The 19,250-nt window shown below is 35.7% G+C and overlaps 2 protein-coding genes across 3 annotated transcripts; both read right to left on the bottom strand.

Moving 5' to 3' along the window:
- Window positions 1-4,021: 4,021 nt before the first annotated feature.
- LOC107875217 (BTB/POZ domain-containing protein At1g03010) lies at window positions 4,022-8,081 on the bottom strand. 2 transcript variants are annotated; one of them, XM_016721830.2, is made up of 5 exons: window positions 7,257-8,080; window positions 6,947-7,030; window positions 6,295-6,361; window positions 4,829-6,025; window positions 4,022-4,752 (listed from the first exon to the last, which is right to left on the bottom strand). In XM_016721830.2, the coding sequence occupies exons 4-5, from the start codon at window positions 5,960-5,962 to the stop codon at window positions 4,213-4,215; spliced, it is 1,674 nt and encodes a 557-aa protein (XP_016577316.2). In that variant the 5' UTR covers window positions 5,963-6,025; window positions 6,295-6,361; window positions 6,947-7,030; window positions 7,257-8,080; the 3' UTR covers window positions 4,022-4,212. The 2 variants fall into 2 exon arrangements, with proteins under 2 accessions (XP_016577316.2, XP_016577314.2); XM_016721828.2 differs by lacking the exon at window positions 6,947-7,030 and having other exon boundaries at window positions 7,257-8,081.
- A 1,917-nt stretch (window positions 8,082-9,998) lies between these two features.
- On the bottom strand, window positions 9,999-17,378 carry LOC107875219 (cullin-1). Its single transcript, XM_016721831.2, has 20 exons — window positions 17,213-17,378; window positions 16,207-16,369; window positions 15,980-16,079; window positions 15,406-15,591; window positions 15,221-15,268; window positions 14,924-15,127; window positions 14,754-14,831; window positions 13,816-13,905; window positions 13,628-13,708; window positions 13,475-13,534; window positions 13,116-13,145; window positions 12,940-13,026; window positions 12,697-12,846; window positions 12,556-12,611; window positions 12,339-12,459; window positions 12,091-12,252; window positions 11,840-11,983; window positions 11,539-11,757; window positions 11,274-11,441; window positions 9,999-10,326 (listed from the first exon to the last, which is right to left on the bottom strand). The coding sequence occupies exons 2-20, from the start codon at window positions 16,341-16,343 to the stop codon at window positions 10,225-10,227; spliced, it is 2,223 nt and encodes a 740-aa protein (XP_016577317.2). The 5' UTR covers window positions 16,344-16,369; window positions 17,213-17,378; the 3' UTR covers window positions 9,999-10,224.
- Window positions 17,379-19,250: the final 1,872 nt, after the last annotated feature.

Raw genomic sequence — 19,250 nt, 5'->3', positions numbered from 1 at the left:
ATAAGATACTTGAAAATTGTGATGTTATACATATCATAATATATTTATATGACTGCCACAAGCATGTCATGAATAAGAATAAAATGAAAAATTTGTGTTAAATTATTTTCAAATTTAAAAGTACCATGTCATTCTTTTTTTGAAAAGGATCGGATCAATGAAGGAATAATATAATGTCATGTATAAAATGGGAAGGTGGAGTACTTTTGATAGGAAAGGCATATATGCAAACTCCTCGATCATCGGTGTGAAGTATGCTCCAATTTTTTACCCAAACTAACCGCAAATTATTAAAGAAATTTAATTTATATACTTAGTACACCTATATTGGTCAGTTAAGAGCCCCACAACTAAACTAAAAGTTGAAAGTGGTGGAGATGAGAATGTTGAGATGGATGTGTGGACTTACTAGAAGGAGAGAGTTAGAAATGTAATTATTCGACAGAAGGTGGGAGTGACTTCGGTGAAAGGCAAGATGCGAGAAATGAGGTTGAGATAGTTCGGGCATGTGATAAGGAGGTGCATGGATGTCCTAGTACGAAGGTGTGAGAAGCTAACTATGGATGGTTTCAGACGGAATATATAAAGGTAGGCTGAAGAAATATTGGGAGTAGATTAGGCATGACATAGAACAGTTTACAGCTTATGAAGGACTTGAACCTTAATAGGAAGGTGCGGAGGACACAAATTAGGGTAGAAGGTTAGTGGGTAGGAGTGCATCCTTACTAGTAGGGAGGAGTGTTTTATTTGTAGTTGTGCCCGTAGACATAGTGTTATGCATGTGTTTTGTAGTTTCTGATCCTTGCTGATGTTTGTGTTTTTGAATAGATAATTCATAGTATTACTCTACGGGTGTCTTGTTTCTCTTGTCATCTAATGATGTGTTAACCAATGTTGTTGTTTGTTTTATGTTTTTGATTGTTATACTGTTATTTGTCCTTAATAGGAGGTCTATCAAAAACAACCTCTCCACTTTAATTGAGGTAGTAATATAGACCGCGTGCATTTTATTGTAGCACACTTATGATGTACTCCCTTTACTTATGAGTGTCACTTTAGCCCCCCAAAATAAATGCCACCTTAATTAGAAATTCTACGACAAAAAATTGTATGTTTTTCCAACTATATTGCACAAGAAACATTTACTAAATATGGAAATAAATATTAGGGAGTAATTTTTTACAGTATCATAAAAGGCTTGTAATGTATATAATTAATTTCACTCATTTTTGAAGAAATGAGTTTGAGGTGGAGAAAGTAGAGCCATAGAAGAGTAGAAACAAAATAAGCTAGTGTAGTGAATTGAATGGAGATTCTTGTCCCAAATTAAAGTGGGGTGTAATTTTCATTTGATTCTCCCCCTCCGTCCGAATCCAAAAAATTCCTTTTATAATGCCTTAATTACTCACACGTGATTATTGTTCCATAATAATTAAGATTCGATCGGTAATATATCGGAGTATTACACATATATCTGTTTGCTGCTTTCGAGTCTTAGTATCATAAGAAAGTATCTCCTCGACTTAAAGGCAAGCACTATTGAGTGACGGTTAGACCACCAACAATGTGAGTGTTGCCCAGTTAAGAACTCCCACATTCAAAAAATATGAAGAACGCGGAGATGAGGATATTGCGATGGATGTGTGAATTTACTAGGATGGATAGGATCAGAAATGAGGTCATTATATGTGACAAATTGGGGGTTACTAGGATCGGTAGTGGTATGAACTGCGTACATCCTACCCTCTCCAAACCCCATTATGTAAAAATACACTAGGTATGTTGTTGTTGATAGCTAACTCTAGTTGTCATACTAATGTGGATAATCATTACCACCCACCACATTCAACCCCAAGGTTGTTGCTTGTTAGTTCGAGTCACCAAAGAAGAGAAAAAGGGTAACAACTTCTAGAGAGGAAAAAAAAACAGCATAATAAGCTAAGATTACGAGGAGGATAAAGTAATGAATTAATTAGCACATAGGGATGGCAATAGGGCAGTGCGGTGAGGGTTTTTTCTAAATCTGCAAATTTAAAAATCGTCCCGCACCACTTCCTATTACCTTTATATCCGTATAAATTCACCCCACATTCATATCCGTGCATACCCTCACCGCACCACCCCACGTTTTTATTTTTTTTCTTTAAAAAATTTATAATTTCATTGGAAATCACAATATTTTCAAATATGCAATTAGAAATTAGTAACAACCAATTTCTATTATATCACTTTTCACTAAAAAAATTATTAGAGAAGTATCAGGTGTACAAGCAATGATCAAATATAAGATTTTCATTTATATGATGAATCAAGAAATTAAAATTAGAGATCAATCAGTTTATATGATTATTTAAGTCCTTGCTATAGGTAAACTAAATAAGTTATGCACGGCAAATTGATTTAGTAAGAAAAAACATTTAAACTTTTGTTTGATATTTTGATTTATAAAATTATTTTACCAGTTTCAAGAAAAAAAAAAGTTATGATTTGTTTATTCGTAGTGTTAAATAGTACTATGTTATTTTAAGTATGATAAAATTTTAAGTAAACAATACATATAATTTTATGTAGATCCATGAAAATAACACTAAATTTTAGTTTTTTTTTAATTTAAACCCATATATACCCGCAATTCATCCCGCCCCATAATTAAAAAAAAAAAATTAGTCCAACCCGCCCCACATCTATACCACACCCACATAGCTAAAAATCCACACCGCCCTGCATAACCTAAAATTCGCACATCCCCACTAGCACGCCTTGTGAATGGACCCAAAACTCCCCTACTTAACGTACCAAATGTAATTCTCAGGTCTAAAGATGGTATTTGGTGGAGACTGCAAAATATCTATTGCACGCACCTTTCACTTGTTTTTCCTAAATACTTGTCACGTTTCACTTTTTAAAAGTCAATTACATAAATTTTGATTAATACTTTAACTAGTATACTTTTTTAAATCATATTGATTTGAGAAAAGCTGCAACGTATAATTTTCAAATATCTTAAATTTAATCAAAACTATTGAGTTAATTTAACTCTAAATTTTAGTCAGATTAAATCTCGAAAAGCAAAAATATGATGAGTGCGTAACATTTTGAGACGAAGGCCGTATATGTGTGTGGTTTATAAATTGAATTTTTGGTCCCCTTTCTAAAGTGATTGGTGCAGGAATATATATGTTGCAAGTAGGGTGATGGCATATATGTGTGTTAATGGTTATGGTGAAGGGATAAGTTCTTGGGAGAAGTAACCTATAGCTTTGATGATAAGTTCTTACGGCTATTTCTTAATATTCTTTTCTTTATAAATCACTGAGCAAAGATAAGATTCTTTTGGGATTAAGTGCATATAGGGAAAAAGAAAAAAAGGTTCCTTTTGAATCCCATTTATTTGAGAACCTTTGACTTGCCCATTTACACAACTAATTATCAACTTGTACATAATCAGGTCTTTGAAATAGAGCATGCATGGTACGTACTTGTGCTGTACTGGGTTCTGTTTATCATATTCGTATCAAACAAAAGAAATACTTAATTAATTGCTTGAAATCATTGGACCGCTGAAAATATTTCTTCATTCACTAAAAATCAATGAAATATTCCGTCCATCCGTTCCAATGTATTTAATAATGGAAGGGAGAAGCTCTTTCAATAAAAATTTGTGCTGTGTACTCACATAACAAGTTTAAAATTAATTTTTATCGTTTCTCAAAGAAAAATGTTATAAATACAAAAGAGAAATTGCATGCAAAGGTTTTCGTTGTTTCAACATTTCCAAAAAAATCAGACATATCCTGTGAGATCAATGTATTTCTGCAAGCAGATATTATGTCATTTTCAAAAAGTCTCAACTCAAATCCTAGAAAAATATTACTATCCTCATTTTTTGGAGGGAGTGAATAGTAAAGATTCATATGCAAACTGGGTATCCGTCAGTAATTAGCTAAACTGCACTACTCACATTCCATAATAATAAAACAAACAATTGTCATGCATTTACTAGCCTGAAACACACCCATGAGTAATAGAAATAGTCAAATTAAATGTGACATTGAGTTTAGATTGCCCAAACTGATGTTAGAGAAATACATATATATTGTGTGTGTATCATCAAATAAATAAAATTTCTATATTCCACAGAAGAAACAGACTAATGGCTATACAGTACTACTCTTAATTCACACACACGTACACTCAGAGAGTAGTACATCATCAAGAAACTGAATGATTCCTTTTCCTTTGAAAGTTAGGAAACCGAGTTTCTGAACTTGCTTTTCCCGCTAATGCCTGCTGCTTTGAATGGAACATCGCACTGAGCTTGCTCAATTTCTTCGTGATGGACTTGAATAACTTATTGGCAGGATAATGTGATTTCACTAGCCCCTGTTTCACAGATGCGTGATCTTTTTCTAAATCCGTAAGCCTCATTCTCATTCTTGCTACCTCAAGCTTCAATTCTCTATTTTCTCTCCTCACCGATGCATAATTATCTCTAGGAGAGATGCATCCGCTTCCGCCTCCACTGCCTGAACGATGAGGAAACTGACCCCCAAAGAATAACTGGTTTTGGCATTGGCCCCCATTCATTGCATTTCTCAGTCTGATTTGTTCGAAATACAGCACTTGAACTGCCATTTGCACTGGCAACCGCTCGTTTTGTGCAGCATGACTGCACCCTTCTTGTGATAATTTCTCCCAATCAATAGTTTTGGACAGTCTATACCGTTCACAGTCCTTAATGTTCGGATGAACCTGCACCCAAAATTTTTACGTGTCAACCTGATTCATGTATGTATATAGGGGGAACAACAAGCTAATTTCACATTACCTTGAGGAAAATATCCACAGCTCGATACAGTCCATCATCAACTAGACGAGCATGTTCTGGAAGCAACTCTGCCAGTGCTGTAAACTTTGATGGTGTTAGATTTGAATCTAGTGCAATTTCTGCCAGATAATTGTCCAGTAATTTTGAAACCTTAAGAATTGAGCTCTGTTTGGGAGATCCGGGGCTGTCAAAGTCATAAACCATTCCATTTTCATCTATTAGTTGGTTGTCTTCTGCATCATCCTCGTCCAAATTTAAGAAAAAGGAAAAGATTCTTAATATTGCATCAGTGTCATACAAAGGGCTATGGTTGTTTCCATTCCCATTTCCAGGTATGAGAATGTCCTCGAGAATCGCCTGATGTAGTTGCAGACCAATTCGCCTTTCTAGATCACATCTGCAAGATGTAGATGCTGATGCTACTATTGCAGATTTTAACAAACTTGAAAGAAAGGCCATTGGAACTGTACTTTTCCTCGACGGTGTTGGCAGCAAGCCAACAATGGTTTCGACAGTGACCCTTTGTTTCTTTTGTAAATCCAACTCTGAGAAACTTCCTTTGACTAAATGTGGATCCTTAACATTGAACCCCTGAAGAGAATTTTGTGCATAGTTAATCAAAGTTCTACTTATAATGTCTTGTTTCAGACCCTTTGTCTTAAATGCTGATAAAACCCTCTGAAACAATTCCAGATTCAGCACAATTAGTGATTTTCCCCACCAGTCCGACGTTGTCTCTATATCAATGCTTTGAATAGGTTTAGATGGGAAATTATGCTCCAGCCTCAAAAGACCAGATGTCAGTTGCTCTTTACAAGCATTATTTGCAATAGCATTGATTAACCTGCTAACAAGGTTGACTTCTTCTGATACTGGCAGTAGTTTCTCACAGCTGTGGAGAACAGACACTGAGTTGCATATGCTTGGGAATACTGTTTCCTTTAAGAACACCTCGGTTCGTACTTCCAGGTTCTTATTGGTGATGTCTTCTGTCATTTCCAGGAAACTGGCCGCACATCTTAGCATTGCAACATTTGTTATGGTAATCTCAACGTTCACGCCATAACAAAATTTCACAGCGAGTTCAAATGCCTCGGATCCACCAGGAAGACCAGAAAGATTCAGTCTTGACATCTTTGTATCTTTTGCATCCAGCAGCAGCTTTCTAAATCTTCCACTTCTAGAAACCAGAGGAAACTGCAAAAAGAGTCTAAACACATTAGAAACACCTCCAAGTGGATAATGGCATGCTCTAGTTTCTGCTCACAAATTGATTTCGTCTAATCAGGAAGGTAATTATGTGGAACTTTTGGCACTGATTTTTAAGCTACCTGTAGAGTGTAGACTAAACCATTCACTGGCATGACTACTGCTTTAGTTAGCTTGAATAGTTCAGTAATTTACGAAGGGATCAATAGATCAGAGATAAAAGAGCACAGAATATTTAGGTACTACATTATTCATACCTTGTGAAGAGAAAAACTGGCCGCTCCTACTTCTATTGTAACATCACTAGAAACATCAGAAATCGGCCTGCCACAGGAAATTTGATCAATACTGAAAAGTTGTAAGAGAAGTTATGAAATGTCCTAATAAGAAAGAAGAAGACAATCTGAAGAATAAAAGACTGGACTAGGAATCTGAAAGTTATCTATATTCTGGCAGATCACAAGGATGTAAAAGATCTGAAGGAGCACACAAAAGGCCAAGCCAAAGCTTGAGAGCAAGGCGGAGCCAAAATTTTCACTAACGTGAAATAAAATATAAAGAAGTAAATACAGGAAGAACTTTCAGGAGATTCACATCTGCTATATATACATCAGAAAAACAATGTAGACTTTGTATATACAGAATAATTTGGATGAATCCCTTAACTCGGGCCCTGCTTAAGAGTCAACAGAACATAAACTAAGCTACAACGCTGTATGTAAGATTTAATGTAGCAAGTGGCATACAATCTTTCTGAATATATTCGAAGAAAGCTGTGTGTGATGGTAAGGTGTATATCATAGTGTAACAGCTAGCTAATAATCATGGTATATGACTCATCTGAAGTTGCTAAGGGCCCTCTAAGGATGAAAATTAATGAAATAGCTATAGCTATAGCTGTCCCCATACCTTTAACACCATACTATGTTGAAACAAGAAAACAATCAGCATGGCGGAATTGAATGCAGCCTTTGGTCAATGGGTTCAATTCAACTGACCAATATTTCAACAACAAGGTGAGTACGTGTGTGGAAAAACTAGCAAAATTTCAACAAAATATTAGATTTACTAGAATAAATTAAGGACTAGACTAAATCTTAAAGTTAAACCCTTTGTATATATCTTGTATCTTTATGTTGGTGATGCTCATATCCAAATTTAAAATGATTAGGAAGATAAGTAAAGATTGAGAAAGTAATTAAGAGTAGCTAGTAAGTACCATTGGGGTGTAGAAGTGGGACGAAAGGATCTGCTCTTCACAGATATGTTAGTCTTCAATTCAGCAACTCCCATCCTTTCTCAGTGCAGTGTTCAAATTAGCAGCATCCCTCCATCACAAATTAATTGAAGTTGTAGACTATCTACTCCTAAACTAATTAAGCTTTATTTGCTGGCCTGCCTCTTATATATCAAAAGTCAATATAATAAGGAGGAGGAGGAGGAGGAGGGAAGAAACAGACTGGTCCTCTCTCTTGAGTCTTAAGTAAGGAGAAAGTATCATCAACCCATGCAAAAGGATTGCGATTCAACAAAATATATTTATGCTATCAGTGTAGTGTAGGATATATACTATTTGGGTTAATTACTAACTGTCTCTCTCTCTCTCAAGTCTCAAGATATTAATATTTGCTGTAATTATTTTTTAAGTGAGCTGATGATTAACTGAGTAAATGTCACACACACAAAACTTAGTAATGGTAGGTAGTATAGTACTACCCTACTTTACGGTGGAAAAGTAGTGGGGGACTTTTTCGTTTTCACCATGCATGTTTTGTTTGATTATTCAAAAGAGATGAGTAAATTCTTGAATGCTTTGCAGTGCTCTTAGGGTTTGCAATCATGAGTAGTTGTGAAAGCTAACACCTCTTAAACAAACAACTTCATTATGGATGAAAATCAATAAAGTAGAAACAAAACATCACTTTGCATAGCAATAGAATTGTGCTTTTATAGGTAGAAACTAAATTTATGTTAAATTCTCAATAACAACAACATACCCAGTGTATTCTTACAAAGTGAGATTTTGGAAGAACAAAGTATACGCAGTCCATACCACTACACCTCAAATGAAGTAGAGAGGTTATTTCGTATAACAAATAAAAAACATTCAAATAAACAACAAAATGAGATTACACTCCGCACGATAGTAAAAGAAATAAGACACCGACAAAATAATACTATAAACTATCTATTCGAGATCACAGACATTGTCAGCACTCCTCCCTACTATTATGGTCGCACTCCTACCCATTAACTTTCTGCCCCAATTCACGTCCTCGATCCAAACCTTCCTATCATGGGTCATGTCCGTCGTAAGGCATAATTACCTGCCCCTTCAATATTTCTTCGGGGTACCTCTACCCCACCTAAAATCATTCATAATCAGTCTCTCACACCTTCGTACTGGAGCATCCGTGCACCTCCTCATCACATGTCCCAACCATCGCAATCTCACTTCCGACATAACCTCATTTCTAACCCTATCTCTCCTAGTAAGTCCATACATTATCCATCTCAACGTGCTCATCTTCGTCACCTTCAACTTTCCAAGACTCGAGAGACTGGGCCAGTGCTTGCGTGCATGCGTAATTTTGACAGAGTGGCCTTAGGGATGTAGTAGTGTATACCAAAAAACTAATACTATCATCTAAGTGATGAGAAGCTTTAAACCCTATATAACAAATATGTGAGCCACACAAACTCCTTTCTTTTGTCACTAGATATAGGCTGCACTACCTTTAAAAGGAAAAAGGGAAGTCAGTAATTAATAAAGTAAAATTAGACGTAACATTTTTTTTAATAAATTAGTAAAAAGTGATAACCATGTTAAATTACAGCATTAATTATAGTAGTGTGTTGGGATGAATGATGAAGTGGTCCAAGTCAACACTGGAGTGTTGTGGGAGCAATAATTGAAATGACCCAATTAATTTTCCCAAATTCATATTTGGAGCTGGCAATGGCTGTGATCTGCAAACAGTACATACGTTTGAGGAATTGGTGGACTCGCTTTTTATTAGACAATAAAACATACCTACAGTTCGTCCAGGCACAGCAAAGCTAAGATTGATTAATCTCTTTCAACTTCTTAGAAAATTAGTCACTTCAACAAAATTCTGCGATGACAACACAATTGTACATTTAAAGATCTCACACCTGGGTACTTACTTCCATAATCTTACTCGATGATACATAACCTCCTTCCTAACCAGCAACAAAACGAAATCAAAGAAAATGGAGTAATAATATACTTGGACGTAGAGTCCTATAGAAAGTTCCATCCCATTTGCACATGGAACCACTACTTCTCCAAACTCTTTAAGTACATTTTCCGGCACAACTCATCTGCTGTCCTTGCTTTACCTCGTTCGCAAGACAAATTTCAGTCCTACGCTAAAAAAAAGTCACCATATTACAAGAGGTATTTGTCGTGACAGTAGAATTTTAACAAATTCACCCACGCTTTATCGTGTAATGCTCTAATCTATTTTGTTTCCTTTTACTTTGGTCCCCCTCTTTTAGTTGGGCATGTGAGATTCCGCACATTTTCAAACGGAAAACGGGATGGAATAAAGAGCCCACGGCAGAGAAGCTGGTCCAACTCTAAGAGAGTTAACCTGGGTGGCTTGATCTTAATCAGCTCCAAGAGATAAATGCATATACAAATTACAAACGCAGATGTGTGCGAGTCTTGGTCAGTGGTGCCTCAAATTTTAACTAGAGGCTTTGAGTAAGAGATCCTTTAAACAGTGCATTGATACACATTCATCTGGTAAACACTAGACACACGGCAAGTTGAAGAAATGATAATATTCAGTTCAGCAGGAAACTACACACGACATGAACAGGCCAAGATATTCGTGTCCATCCATACTGAACCAGGGGTAGCGTATTGCACGGACATAGACAAACACCAAAGCATAAGATTTACAAAGAGATGTGGTTAAGTGACAATCAGGAATATCGGGGGAGAAAGTGCACGGCTGAAATATATACTGCAAGTAATTCAAGTGCCACCAACTTCTGAAAAAAGGTGGTGATATACTAACAACTGCACAAGTTGCCTAGCTCGGGCAAGATCAAAAAAATTCACTGCTATTGTCCTTAGCTAACAATCAAATCCAGCTGTACTCGCTTCAATGTAGCGCCAATAGAAGTCAATATCACCAAGGTATCAGCTTGTTGCCTCAGGCCAAGTACTTGAATAAGTTTGGGTTCTCTTTGTCTCTTTCCAAGTAGTCCCGAGTAATAAGATCCTCAATCCTCTTTTTGATTGCTTTGAAATCAGGCTACACATAAATGTTTATTATTTTAGGATAGGTATAACAGAAAATTCACCAATTAGAATAAACAAGCCAACACATCTTCCCAACTACAATCTAAAAATGTTTTTCAGGATAAAATTACTTTGAAGGCAGAGAAGACAATTGAAAAGGGAAGATGATATCTATATTGGCAATTTTGGGTAACAAGGATGACACATCAAAGCACAGAATTTCCAGCACTCTGCATATCCTACGCTTTATATATCTAGGGACTGTTTTCTACAAGTTATATATGTATACCTCCTCTTAGTTTTGAGGTGATCACAAATTCATCGAACTAAGAGTGTGTGCGCGTATGTGGGTGCGCGCGCATGTGACATCCCAGAGGTCATGGAGAAAAACGAAAATTTCAGTATTTCCTCCCCTGAACCTTGCGACGGAGGGTAAGCGGTTAATACTACATCCCAGAGGTCATGGAGAAAAGCGAAAATTTCAGTATTTCCTCCCCAGACACTTGTGATGGAGGGTAAGCGGTTAATACTTACTTTCCCTCAAAGGTTGCTCCATTTTGGATTGAAACGACTCATTTCAAATTTTGACGAAGACGAGAAAGTGGAAAAATAAAAAAATATAAAATATAGCCGGATAAAAAAAGAATACTGTAACCCGTCAACCGTCATCATCACTTTTCCATCTACTTTTTTGAATAGTCAGAACTAGGAGAAGCAAAACAAGTGATGACAGTCTAAGATATTCCATCAGCAAACCAACCCCTAGGACTTTGATTGCTTGTTTTAAAGAAAAAGAAAAAAGTTTCAAGGCGAAGAAAATGATATGTCCAGCGTGGAGCAACAACATTCCTCCATTTTCAAAAGGAATATCGTGGTTATTTAGGCAGGCGAAAATTACATCCGCTTTCCCAAATGGAAGATCTAACCCGAGGAAATCCAAATGGTGAAGGCGTTGCATACCTTAAACATGCGGCTCAATTGCTCAACACATTCCAACACGAGCTGCTGATGAGGAAGCACCTTCCGACTCTTCATTATACGCACAATACAAGCATCAATTGCATAACGTCTGTCCTTGTCAACATCCTCAACAACTTTTTTCCTTTCATCCACCGGAGGCAAAGGGATCTGGATGGTAAAATAAGTTATTGGGAAAAAGTTTCCACGAGCATATACAAAGTAAGTATCACAGCAAAATACAAGTAGCTCTAAACAGTATCTTTACCCTAATCCTCCTCATTCTGTCAGTGAACTTGGAGTTGAATTCAAAATGATCCGTTGGCGAAACAGTTCTATTGCTAGGCTCCTTGGTCAGAATTTTATACTTTGCACATGACAGGGACTGAAGCAATCTGATCAAGTCATCGTCTGCCAAATTTAACTGACTTTTGATATCTGAGTAACTCAATCTATCTGAAGCATTAAACAGTAATAGAGCAGCAGCCTGAAAATGATAACATTATCAGCAACCATATTTGGTAGCCAGACACCGATGCAGCAGCAGAACTATTTCACAAATTGATCACCTGGTAAGTTCCCACAATAAGTTCAATAGTTTTTGATTCAAACTTGCCATTGATATTACATGTACCCAGTGAATAAATCCAGGTCAATTTCCTGTGTTTCGTTTTCGTCTGATAAAATTCCTTGAAGACTTCTACACACTTCACCTGAGATACCAAAAGCAGAAGTAAATCACCCATAAAAAAACAAAAGGGAAAAGATCAAGGCAGCAGCAGAAATTGAATCATTATATCAGAAGAGAAGCAGATCTCACCATTTCCGCAGGGAGACTCAGATCAGAAGATTTATAACTAGGCCAAAAGCCAGTTGTAAGTACTGTGACAGTCAAATCAATTCCAGGATTAGCTGCCAAGTTGTTGTTGAGATATTCCTGAAATTGGCTTTGATTTTCCTTCGCCAACGTCAAGTCTGTCACCTGATTTGTTATTTCAAACCATAAGTGTTAACAAGATACTTTGAACAGGGGAAGATAAAATTAGAAGTATAACACACTCTCCTCACCATTCCCTCCATCTTTGACGTAAACTGTCCACCACACTGCTGCTTTAACTTTGTTAAGATAAGCCTTTCATGGTCATCATTGGCACTTTTATCAAAAAGCAATCGACGAGAAAGCTTCTTCCTATAAAATAATGAAGACGGCATACATATTGAATGGTTAGAGATGTAACAAGAAACAAGTTACTGGGTCAAAAAGAAGTAAGATGCAGCTTCCAACCTGTAGAACTCAGCAAAAAGGTCTTTGTCACTGATATATGCAAGAAGCTTGACCACCTACATAAAATATGAACAATTATGATCCGATCCAAAAAGTCAATTGACCGCCAGAGAATGAAGCCAGATATAGGTTTAGTACTACCTTATCCAATGTCTCCTCAATAGCATCATCACTGAGTTTTTCACTCCCACCCTTCTTAAGGATATTATCACAATAAGAAGCAAGGAGCTCTGCACTAGAACAGCCAGCAACAACTTTGTTACAGAAGACCTCAAATGCCTCTTTCAAAGCCTATACAAGTTCAGAATTTAGACATCAGAAATGATATCTCAAATTATTCCGGGTAAAACGTATAACCACACAATTGTGAACAGCAAAATATACCTTGTGAAAGAGAGAGTTATTTGCAAAACTTTCCGTCACATATGCCATATATTTGTCATGCAGCTCAATAACCTTCCTAACAAAGACCTGAAGAAACAGATAGTATACGGTTGAATCATCTCCATTCTATACCACAAACATTCAACTCAAGTAAAAATTCAGATAAGTAGATTCACCTGCTCCTGTGAACCACTAGAACTTTCAGCCTGTAGATTTACATAAATATCAGTACTTCAAAATGCAGACAATCAGTTACTACCAAAAGGATAAACGATAGCGTATCTGGATACAACGTCACATATCTGTTACTATTTCTGATTATGCTTTTTAATCCATTCAAAACTCCTTTTTTTTAGATCACTTGATAATTCTCAAAGATGGGTTGCTTTATGCATTGTCCCCTCCACCTTCATTTGTTTTATCCTACCCATACACCTATACCTTTTCTCTTTTAGTTCTAGAAGCATGAATACCATAATAGAAAAGGGGGCCAAAAATCATATTGTCAAATGAAGCACATATTTGGCCAACTGACCTTGTTACTTGCCGAGTCTTCAGCCTGTTGCACCAACACCATGCCTTCAGCGGTGACGTGCTGCAACATATGTACCATCACAAAGTATTAACAACTAAACAAAAATTCAACAAAAACCTTTTGGCTCTTCAATAATTACATAGAAGATTGTACCTGCTTAAACATATTTGCCACTGGGTCCAGACCTTTAGTGATTCTGTGGAATAACCTATACATTCTAGATAAATCCTCTACCTGACATAAAGAGGGAATGGATGAAAAAGAGGGGGGAAACAGAATCTTCAAATAAGAAGTCAAATAGATGCCGACTAATAGACACCTAATATGAGAGGAATTAATACCTTATCATCTCTAAGCAACGCTCGGCATCCAGAATGCTCCTTCTCAAGCAATTGATTGGTATATACAACCAATAACTCATTTTGCACTTTCTGCAGCACAAGTTTAATCTCAACTAGTAAATGGATGCAACCAGAGGCACTTTTAACATAAATTGTTTCAAAACTAAACAAACTTGGTCAAGAAATATCGTGTAAAGACATAGAAAGCAATGACCAGATAAAAACAGCATGAAACGAATTTATATGCACCAACTTTGCTTTTCGTTTCTCAGAATAAAATTGAAAACATCATGGACCAACAGCCCTATTTTGTACATTTGGCTCAAAATAAAGAAAATTTGATCCAAGTAAAAGAACGATGAAGAAGGAAATCCAGATATGCATAATCATGGAGAAACACCTCTTACTTAAAGTGGAAATTTTTTGCAATTTCCTGTATATTCTACTCCAAAAGAGAAGCAGATTAACGACCAAAACAGAGCACAAAATTTCACTGATAAAGCTTAGTTGTGAATTATACGACTCAATCAGAATGCTCTTGGCTACTCAATACACAGATGCATACTTTCTTCCTCCTCCCAGTACTACGAACAAACTAAATTGAAAGGTTCGGAAAGAAGATTTTTTTCCATTTCATAAGTACACGGTTTATTCAAAGAAATCATCCAAGGGGAATGCAGCCAAGCAACCGAGACCAATTAATGGGAACTCCAAGAAGCCAACAGAATTAACCATTTAGAAACGGCTCAAATAACTACTGCAACATATAACACAAAAACAATCCAATGTTTGTCTTTTTAGGGATTGATTTTCCTTGTCGTAGTTCATATTCATATTCAGGAAAAGTTTCTTCTTTTTCTTCTTATTGTACAAATACAAAACTGATAATTTTGAAGTCCTAATATTTCAATTTTGAAGTGCCTCATTCCAATACTGACCTCCAGAAGTTTTGTCTCGCTGCTTGAGTGTAAATAATGAGTAACTCTATCTTTCTCTTTTTTCAAGCACTCCTCTGCCTGTTTTTGGAATAAAAGGTATCAGTATACATTCTGGGATATGGATACAACCAACTTATGCACTAAATAAAAATTGCAGGCAGGATTTTTACCTTCAACATATAATCTGGACAAGAATCCTCCACAATCCAGTTTGATGCTTTTCGAGAATAATAAGCAGCAGTGTCTTTAAGCATGGCATCTTCAAAGTCATTTTCATAGAACTCCATCTCCCCCATTCCAATTTCCACGAATATACCTAGCACATTCTTCAATAAGGCTCTATCAATCTGCTCACCCTCACGTTCTTGGTCAATCTGATAAAAAGGGATTATCAATCAATGAGACCTTTATTCGTAGTGCATAATTTGAATCAAAATTAGATCAAATGAAGAAGGCATGACACTTACCAGTGCTATAACTGCATCTCTAGCTTTATTTTTCAACTCTTGATAAACCTATCATCAACAATCGCAAAAGTAAATATCATGCACAACAACTGCAGGAAGAGTATTTCTCCCAAAAGGTTGAAATATTAAAGATATGCAAGACAATATAACCAATAGGATATCACATAGAAATGCTTAAGACTAACCAAATCACGGAAGCACGTCAGACCAACTTCATTAAGTGCAGGGAGTGACCTTCGAGCAATAAAATACCGATCGAGATAATGGAAGAACCGTGAAAGCCACCTGACCATGAGTTTATGATTTGCCCATCTTTTCACAAGCTCCATCAGCATAAACTCATCGTGCTTCTCTCTCAGAGAAGGGAGAACCTTAAAAAGAATATAAACACAGATGGGAAACTTGAATAGGATATGTGACCATGAGAATGCTAGTAATCAGTTCTAACTCGACAAGTATTTTAGAATGATTTGCACCACTTCACTGTTAGTGATCGACATACCTCTATATGTGAGTTTGTGTTGGGAATGAAGTATGGGTTACTTACACTAAATAAATCACCTCAGTTACAGTCATTCATATAGATAACAAATTCTGAATTTTGTGGAAAAAGAATTCATGGCAACATTTAAGCCACTTAGTGCATTATAAGCTGATAAACATTATCAGGTATACTTATACCATCAACAAAACTTCAACCCTATGAGCGGCATGAGGCTACTTTAGTACAGAGAGAAACTTATAGACAATGGTTCTTACTGTAGAATTGATGTACTCTTGAAAAGCTTCCTTGTATTTCTCGTATAGCTGCTGAGAGTAATCATGAGGTGGCTTTTGTGTACACATGTTATAGATGGTGCTATTATTCAAATTAAGGAAAAGTCAGAAAGGAATACCAACCAAAAGGATGAAAAGCTCAAAACAGAAAATATGAATTAGAAAAAAAAAAGGAAAGGAACTTAAAAGCACAAAAACGTTATGGATACGTGTAGAGCATCATGTACTCTTCAGAGCTGAATGATTCTGGATGCCCTTCTAAGATTTTCTTTAGTTTTGTGATTCCCTTCTGCATGAACTCCCATCCTTCCTCCAACTCAATAGTCTTCATCTGGTTCATAGTCATCTCAGATAACTCTTTTTAAACACAAACTGTATATCAGCAATAGAAACCCCAACATTAGATTCTCAATAAAGAAAATGCCACATTACCAAGAAACAACAATATGTAACTAATTTTGTAAAAGCAGAACCCACGCCGAGCGGCAAACAACTAAAACAACACACCATATTACCACAAATGGGATCCGGGGAGGGTAGATTGTACGCAGACCATAACCTACCTTGTTGAGATAGAGAGGATGTACTCTCAGCAACAATAATCTATTAAAAATATGACTATTTCACTCTTCAACAGGAAACAATTAAGATCACATGCTGCAGGCAGCAAGAAGCCTGCAGCAACTACTACTAAAACAACAACAACTCACAATCAGGAACTAATTGGGATGGGTTACATCATAACTTGACTAGCTTTATTCTTCAGTTGCAGCAATTATTACATGTAATTATTCACAACCATCCAGGCACAGCACACAAACCCAAGGGAAGCAAACACGGAGTAGCATATCCCTATCGCCAATCATAAGCAGCATTATATGAAATCGGGTAATTAAGTATACAATCATAGATTTTCAGATATATCAATTCTTTTCTTTTCTTTTTCTTTTTTTTTTTTGCTTAAAACACAGACTAGTCTAGATAGCATCAGAAAGTCGAGGAGCGATTGTGGAAGGTATAATATTGACATATAATAAATCACAAATAACAATTAATATGTTGGAAGCAAGCAAAATCATTAAATTACAATTCAATAAACTCCGATGAAATCACAGCTAGGGTTAGGGTTAGGGTTAGGGTTAGGGTGGAACTATATTATCATTTTTATTATTATAGATAAGAGGGAAAGGGCTATGGCGGAAAACAGAAACGCACAGCAGCTTGGTTGCGTCAGAGAGCGAGCGAGAGAAAACACGGGGAGATCGCTGCAGAGGAGTAAGGGTAGGTCAGATGAGCGGAGAGGAGAGTAGTAACCCAAACAAATACCTCTATGTATAACTAATTAATTATACACTTTATCGTATATATTAAAATGTGTGTTATTAATATCACTCATTTTTTATATATAAGTAATGTAAAACTTTTAATATATGCATCAACTTATTAGATGATTTTAATATCCCTCAATTTTTCTTCAAAATATTTCACCATTTCTTTTCTCGCTATTTTAATTTGCAATAGTAAATTTTTTCAAAGCATTTCATAATTTTTTTCCACCATTTTAATCTACAATAATAAATAATTGATTTAAATAATTGTAACATATTTTTATTTGTTTTAAGAGTCTTTAAAAAGATTTAAAAAAATTGAGACTATTTCTTAATTTTACGTCTTATATTTCATTTTTCATTTCGACTATGTTAAATCGTTGGCGTAATATTTCATGTACAAAAATGAAGGTCTTGCAATTAATTCGAAACCTCTATATACTAGTTCAACAATACTAATTATGTTTGAGATGACAAAAGAATTTTGTTGCAAAAAAATGTACAAAATCAAATAAGGGTATTTTTGTAAACAAACATTTCTTTTATAAAAATTGTGTAAGATGTATTATTTCTTATAATCAAACCAAACAATGTATAAAAAAAAATACATGCATAACTAATATAAACATAACTAATACAAGCATTATTAATACACTATATTTTGTATTGTTCTTATACACTCTACCAAACGACCCCTCATTGTTTCTCTTGTTGATTAATAGCCTCCTTTGTGCAAATGTCTCACTTTTTATGCCTGCCTTTAGATTTTGACATAAATTTTAGAAGTTGTGCAAATATAATAGCATATTCAATATAATCTCGTAAAATGAAATTTGAGGAAGATAGAATCTAATACTATAGACCCTCAGCTTGAGAATAAGCAATTCAAAACAATATATATAGAGAATAAATGAAATGAAATAAAGAAGAACATGGCAAAATTCTATAGATAATCTAACAAATCATCTTAAATATTACTCATAATTAAAGTATGAAAGAGACAAATCGTCCCAAACTTTAGTCATAACCAAAGTGTAAAAGAAACCATGTGTAATAATCAAACTCAAAGGACAAGCAACTATAAGGGTAATACTACAACTACTAGTATTGAAATATAAGTGATACAATGTTCAACTATCTAACCAGTCTCCTGCTCTAATTTGTGTCCTCCACAACTTTTTATTTAAAGTATGTCCTCAAGTAACTAAAATTGGGTCATGCTTTGTCTAATAACCTCTCTCAATTACATCTTAGCCTTATTTTTCCGCATCTTTTCCTCAATCGAGGCACTCCTACCTTTGTTCCTAATATCTTGATTTCTAATTTATCTCTCGTAATATGCTCACACCTCCACCTCAGCATCGTTATTTTGGCAACGTCCATCTTTCAACAGTGAAATTTCTTGAATGGCTAGCACTGGGCTTCATATAACATAGGCTATCTAACCATTGTTTTATAGAATTTGCCTTTATATTTTGGTGGCACCTTCTTATCACACAATACTCTAGATGTAAGCCTTCATTTTATCCGTCATGCACCTATACGATTTGTGACACCATCATTAATTTTTCCATTTCCTTGGATATTAATAAAATATTGAATTATCATTTAATATTTGTAAAGTTTTAGAATCATAGATTTTTTGGTTTAAACCACCCGGTGTTCGGTACATGCTTTTTAGGAGTCCGATTATATCCGGATTCGCCCCACGTCGGGTCCCATTTTGGGGGGAGAGCTCCCAACAGAGTGTTTGTCCATACTCAGGGTCGAACTCTCGATCTCTGGGTAGATTGGGACAGCCCCTTTCTGCTGCGTCACCACTGCTGTTGGTGAATCATAGATTGTTATATCCTTATATTAAATTTAACTGTTCAAATAAAATCTTTAAATCGTAATCCAAAATGCATAAGTTGCAAAAGAGATAA

This window comes from Capsicum annuum, chromosome 6 (assembly GCF_002878395.1).
Source record: "Capsicum annuum cultivar UCD-10X-F1 chromosome 6, UCD10Xv1.1, whole genome shotgun sequence".
NCBI classification, from domain to species: Eukaryota; Viridiplantae; Streptophyta; class Magnoliopsida; order Solanales; family Solanaceae; genus Capsicum; species Capsicum annuum.
The sequence above is the reverse complement of the archived record's forward strand: the minus strand, read 5'-3'. Positions and strand labels throughout refer to the sequence as shown.

What these genes read in the sequence shown, in the direction of transcription:
- LOC107875219 (XM_016721831.2), bottom strand. Translation starts at nt 16,343, where the DNA reads ATGACTATGAACCAGATGAAGACTATTGAGTTGGAGGAAGGATGGGAG. An exon ending in GAGTACATGATGCTCTACAC is followed by an intron (nt 16,080 to 16,206) that starts GTATCCATAACG and finishes TTTGAATAATAG; the next exon opens with CACCATCTATAACATGTGTA. An exon ending in TTATTGTGGGAACTTACCAG is followed by an intron (nt 11,758 to 11,839) that starts GTGATCAATTTG and finishes TATCATTTTCAG; the next exon opens with GCTGCTGCTCTATTACTGTT.
- LOC107875217 (XM_016721828.2), bottom strand. Translation starts at nt 7,330, where the DNA reads ATGGGAGTTGCTGAATTGAAGACTAACATATCTGTGAAGAGCAGATCC. An exon ending in CCAGTTTTTCTCTTCACAAG is followed by an intron (nt 6,026 to 6,294) that starts GTATGAATAATG and finishes CTCTTTTTGCAG; the next exon opens with TTTCCTCTGGTTTCTAGAAG. An exon ending in CTGTGGATATTTTCCTCAAG is followed by an intron (nt 4,753 to 4,828) that starts GTAATGTGAAAT and finishes TTTTGGGTGCAG; the next exon opens with GTTCATCCGAACATTAAGGA.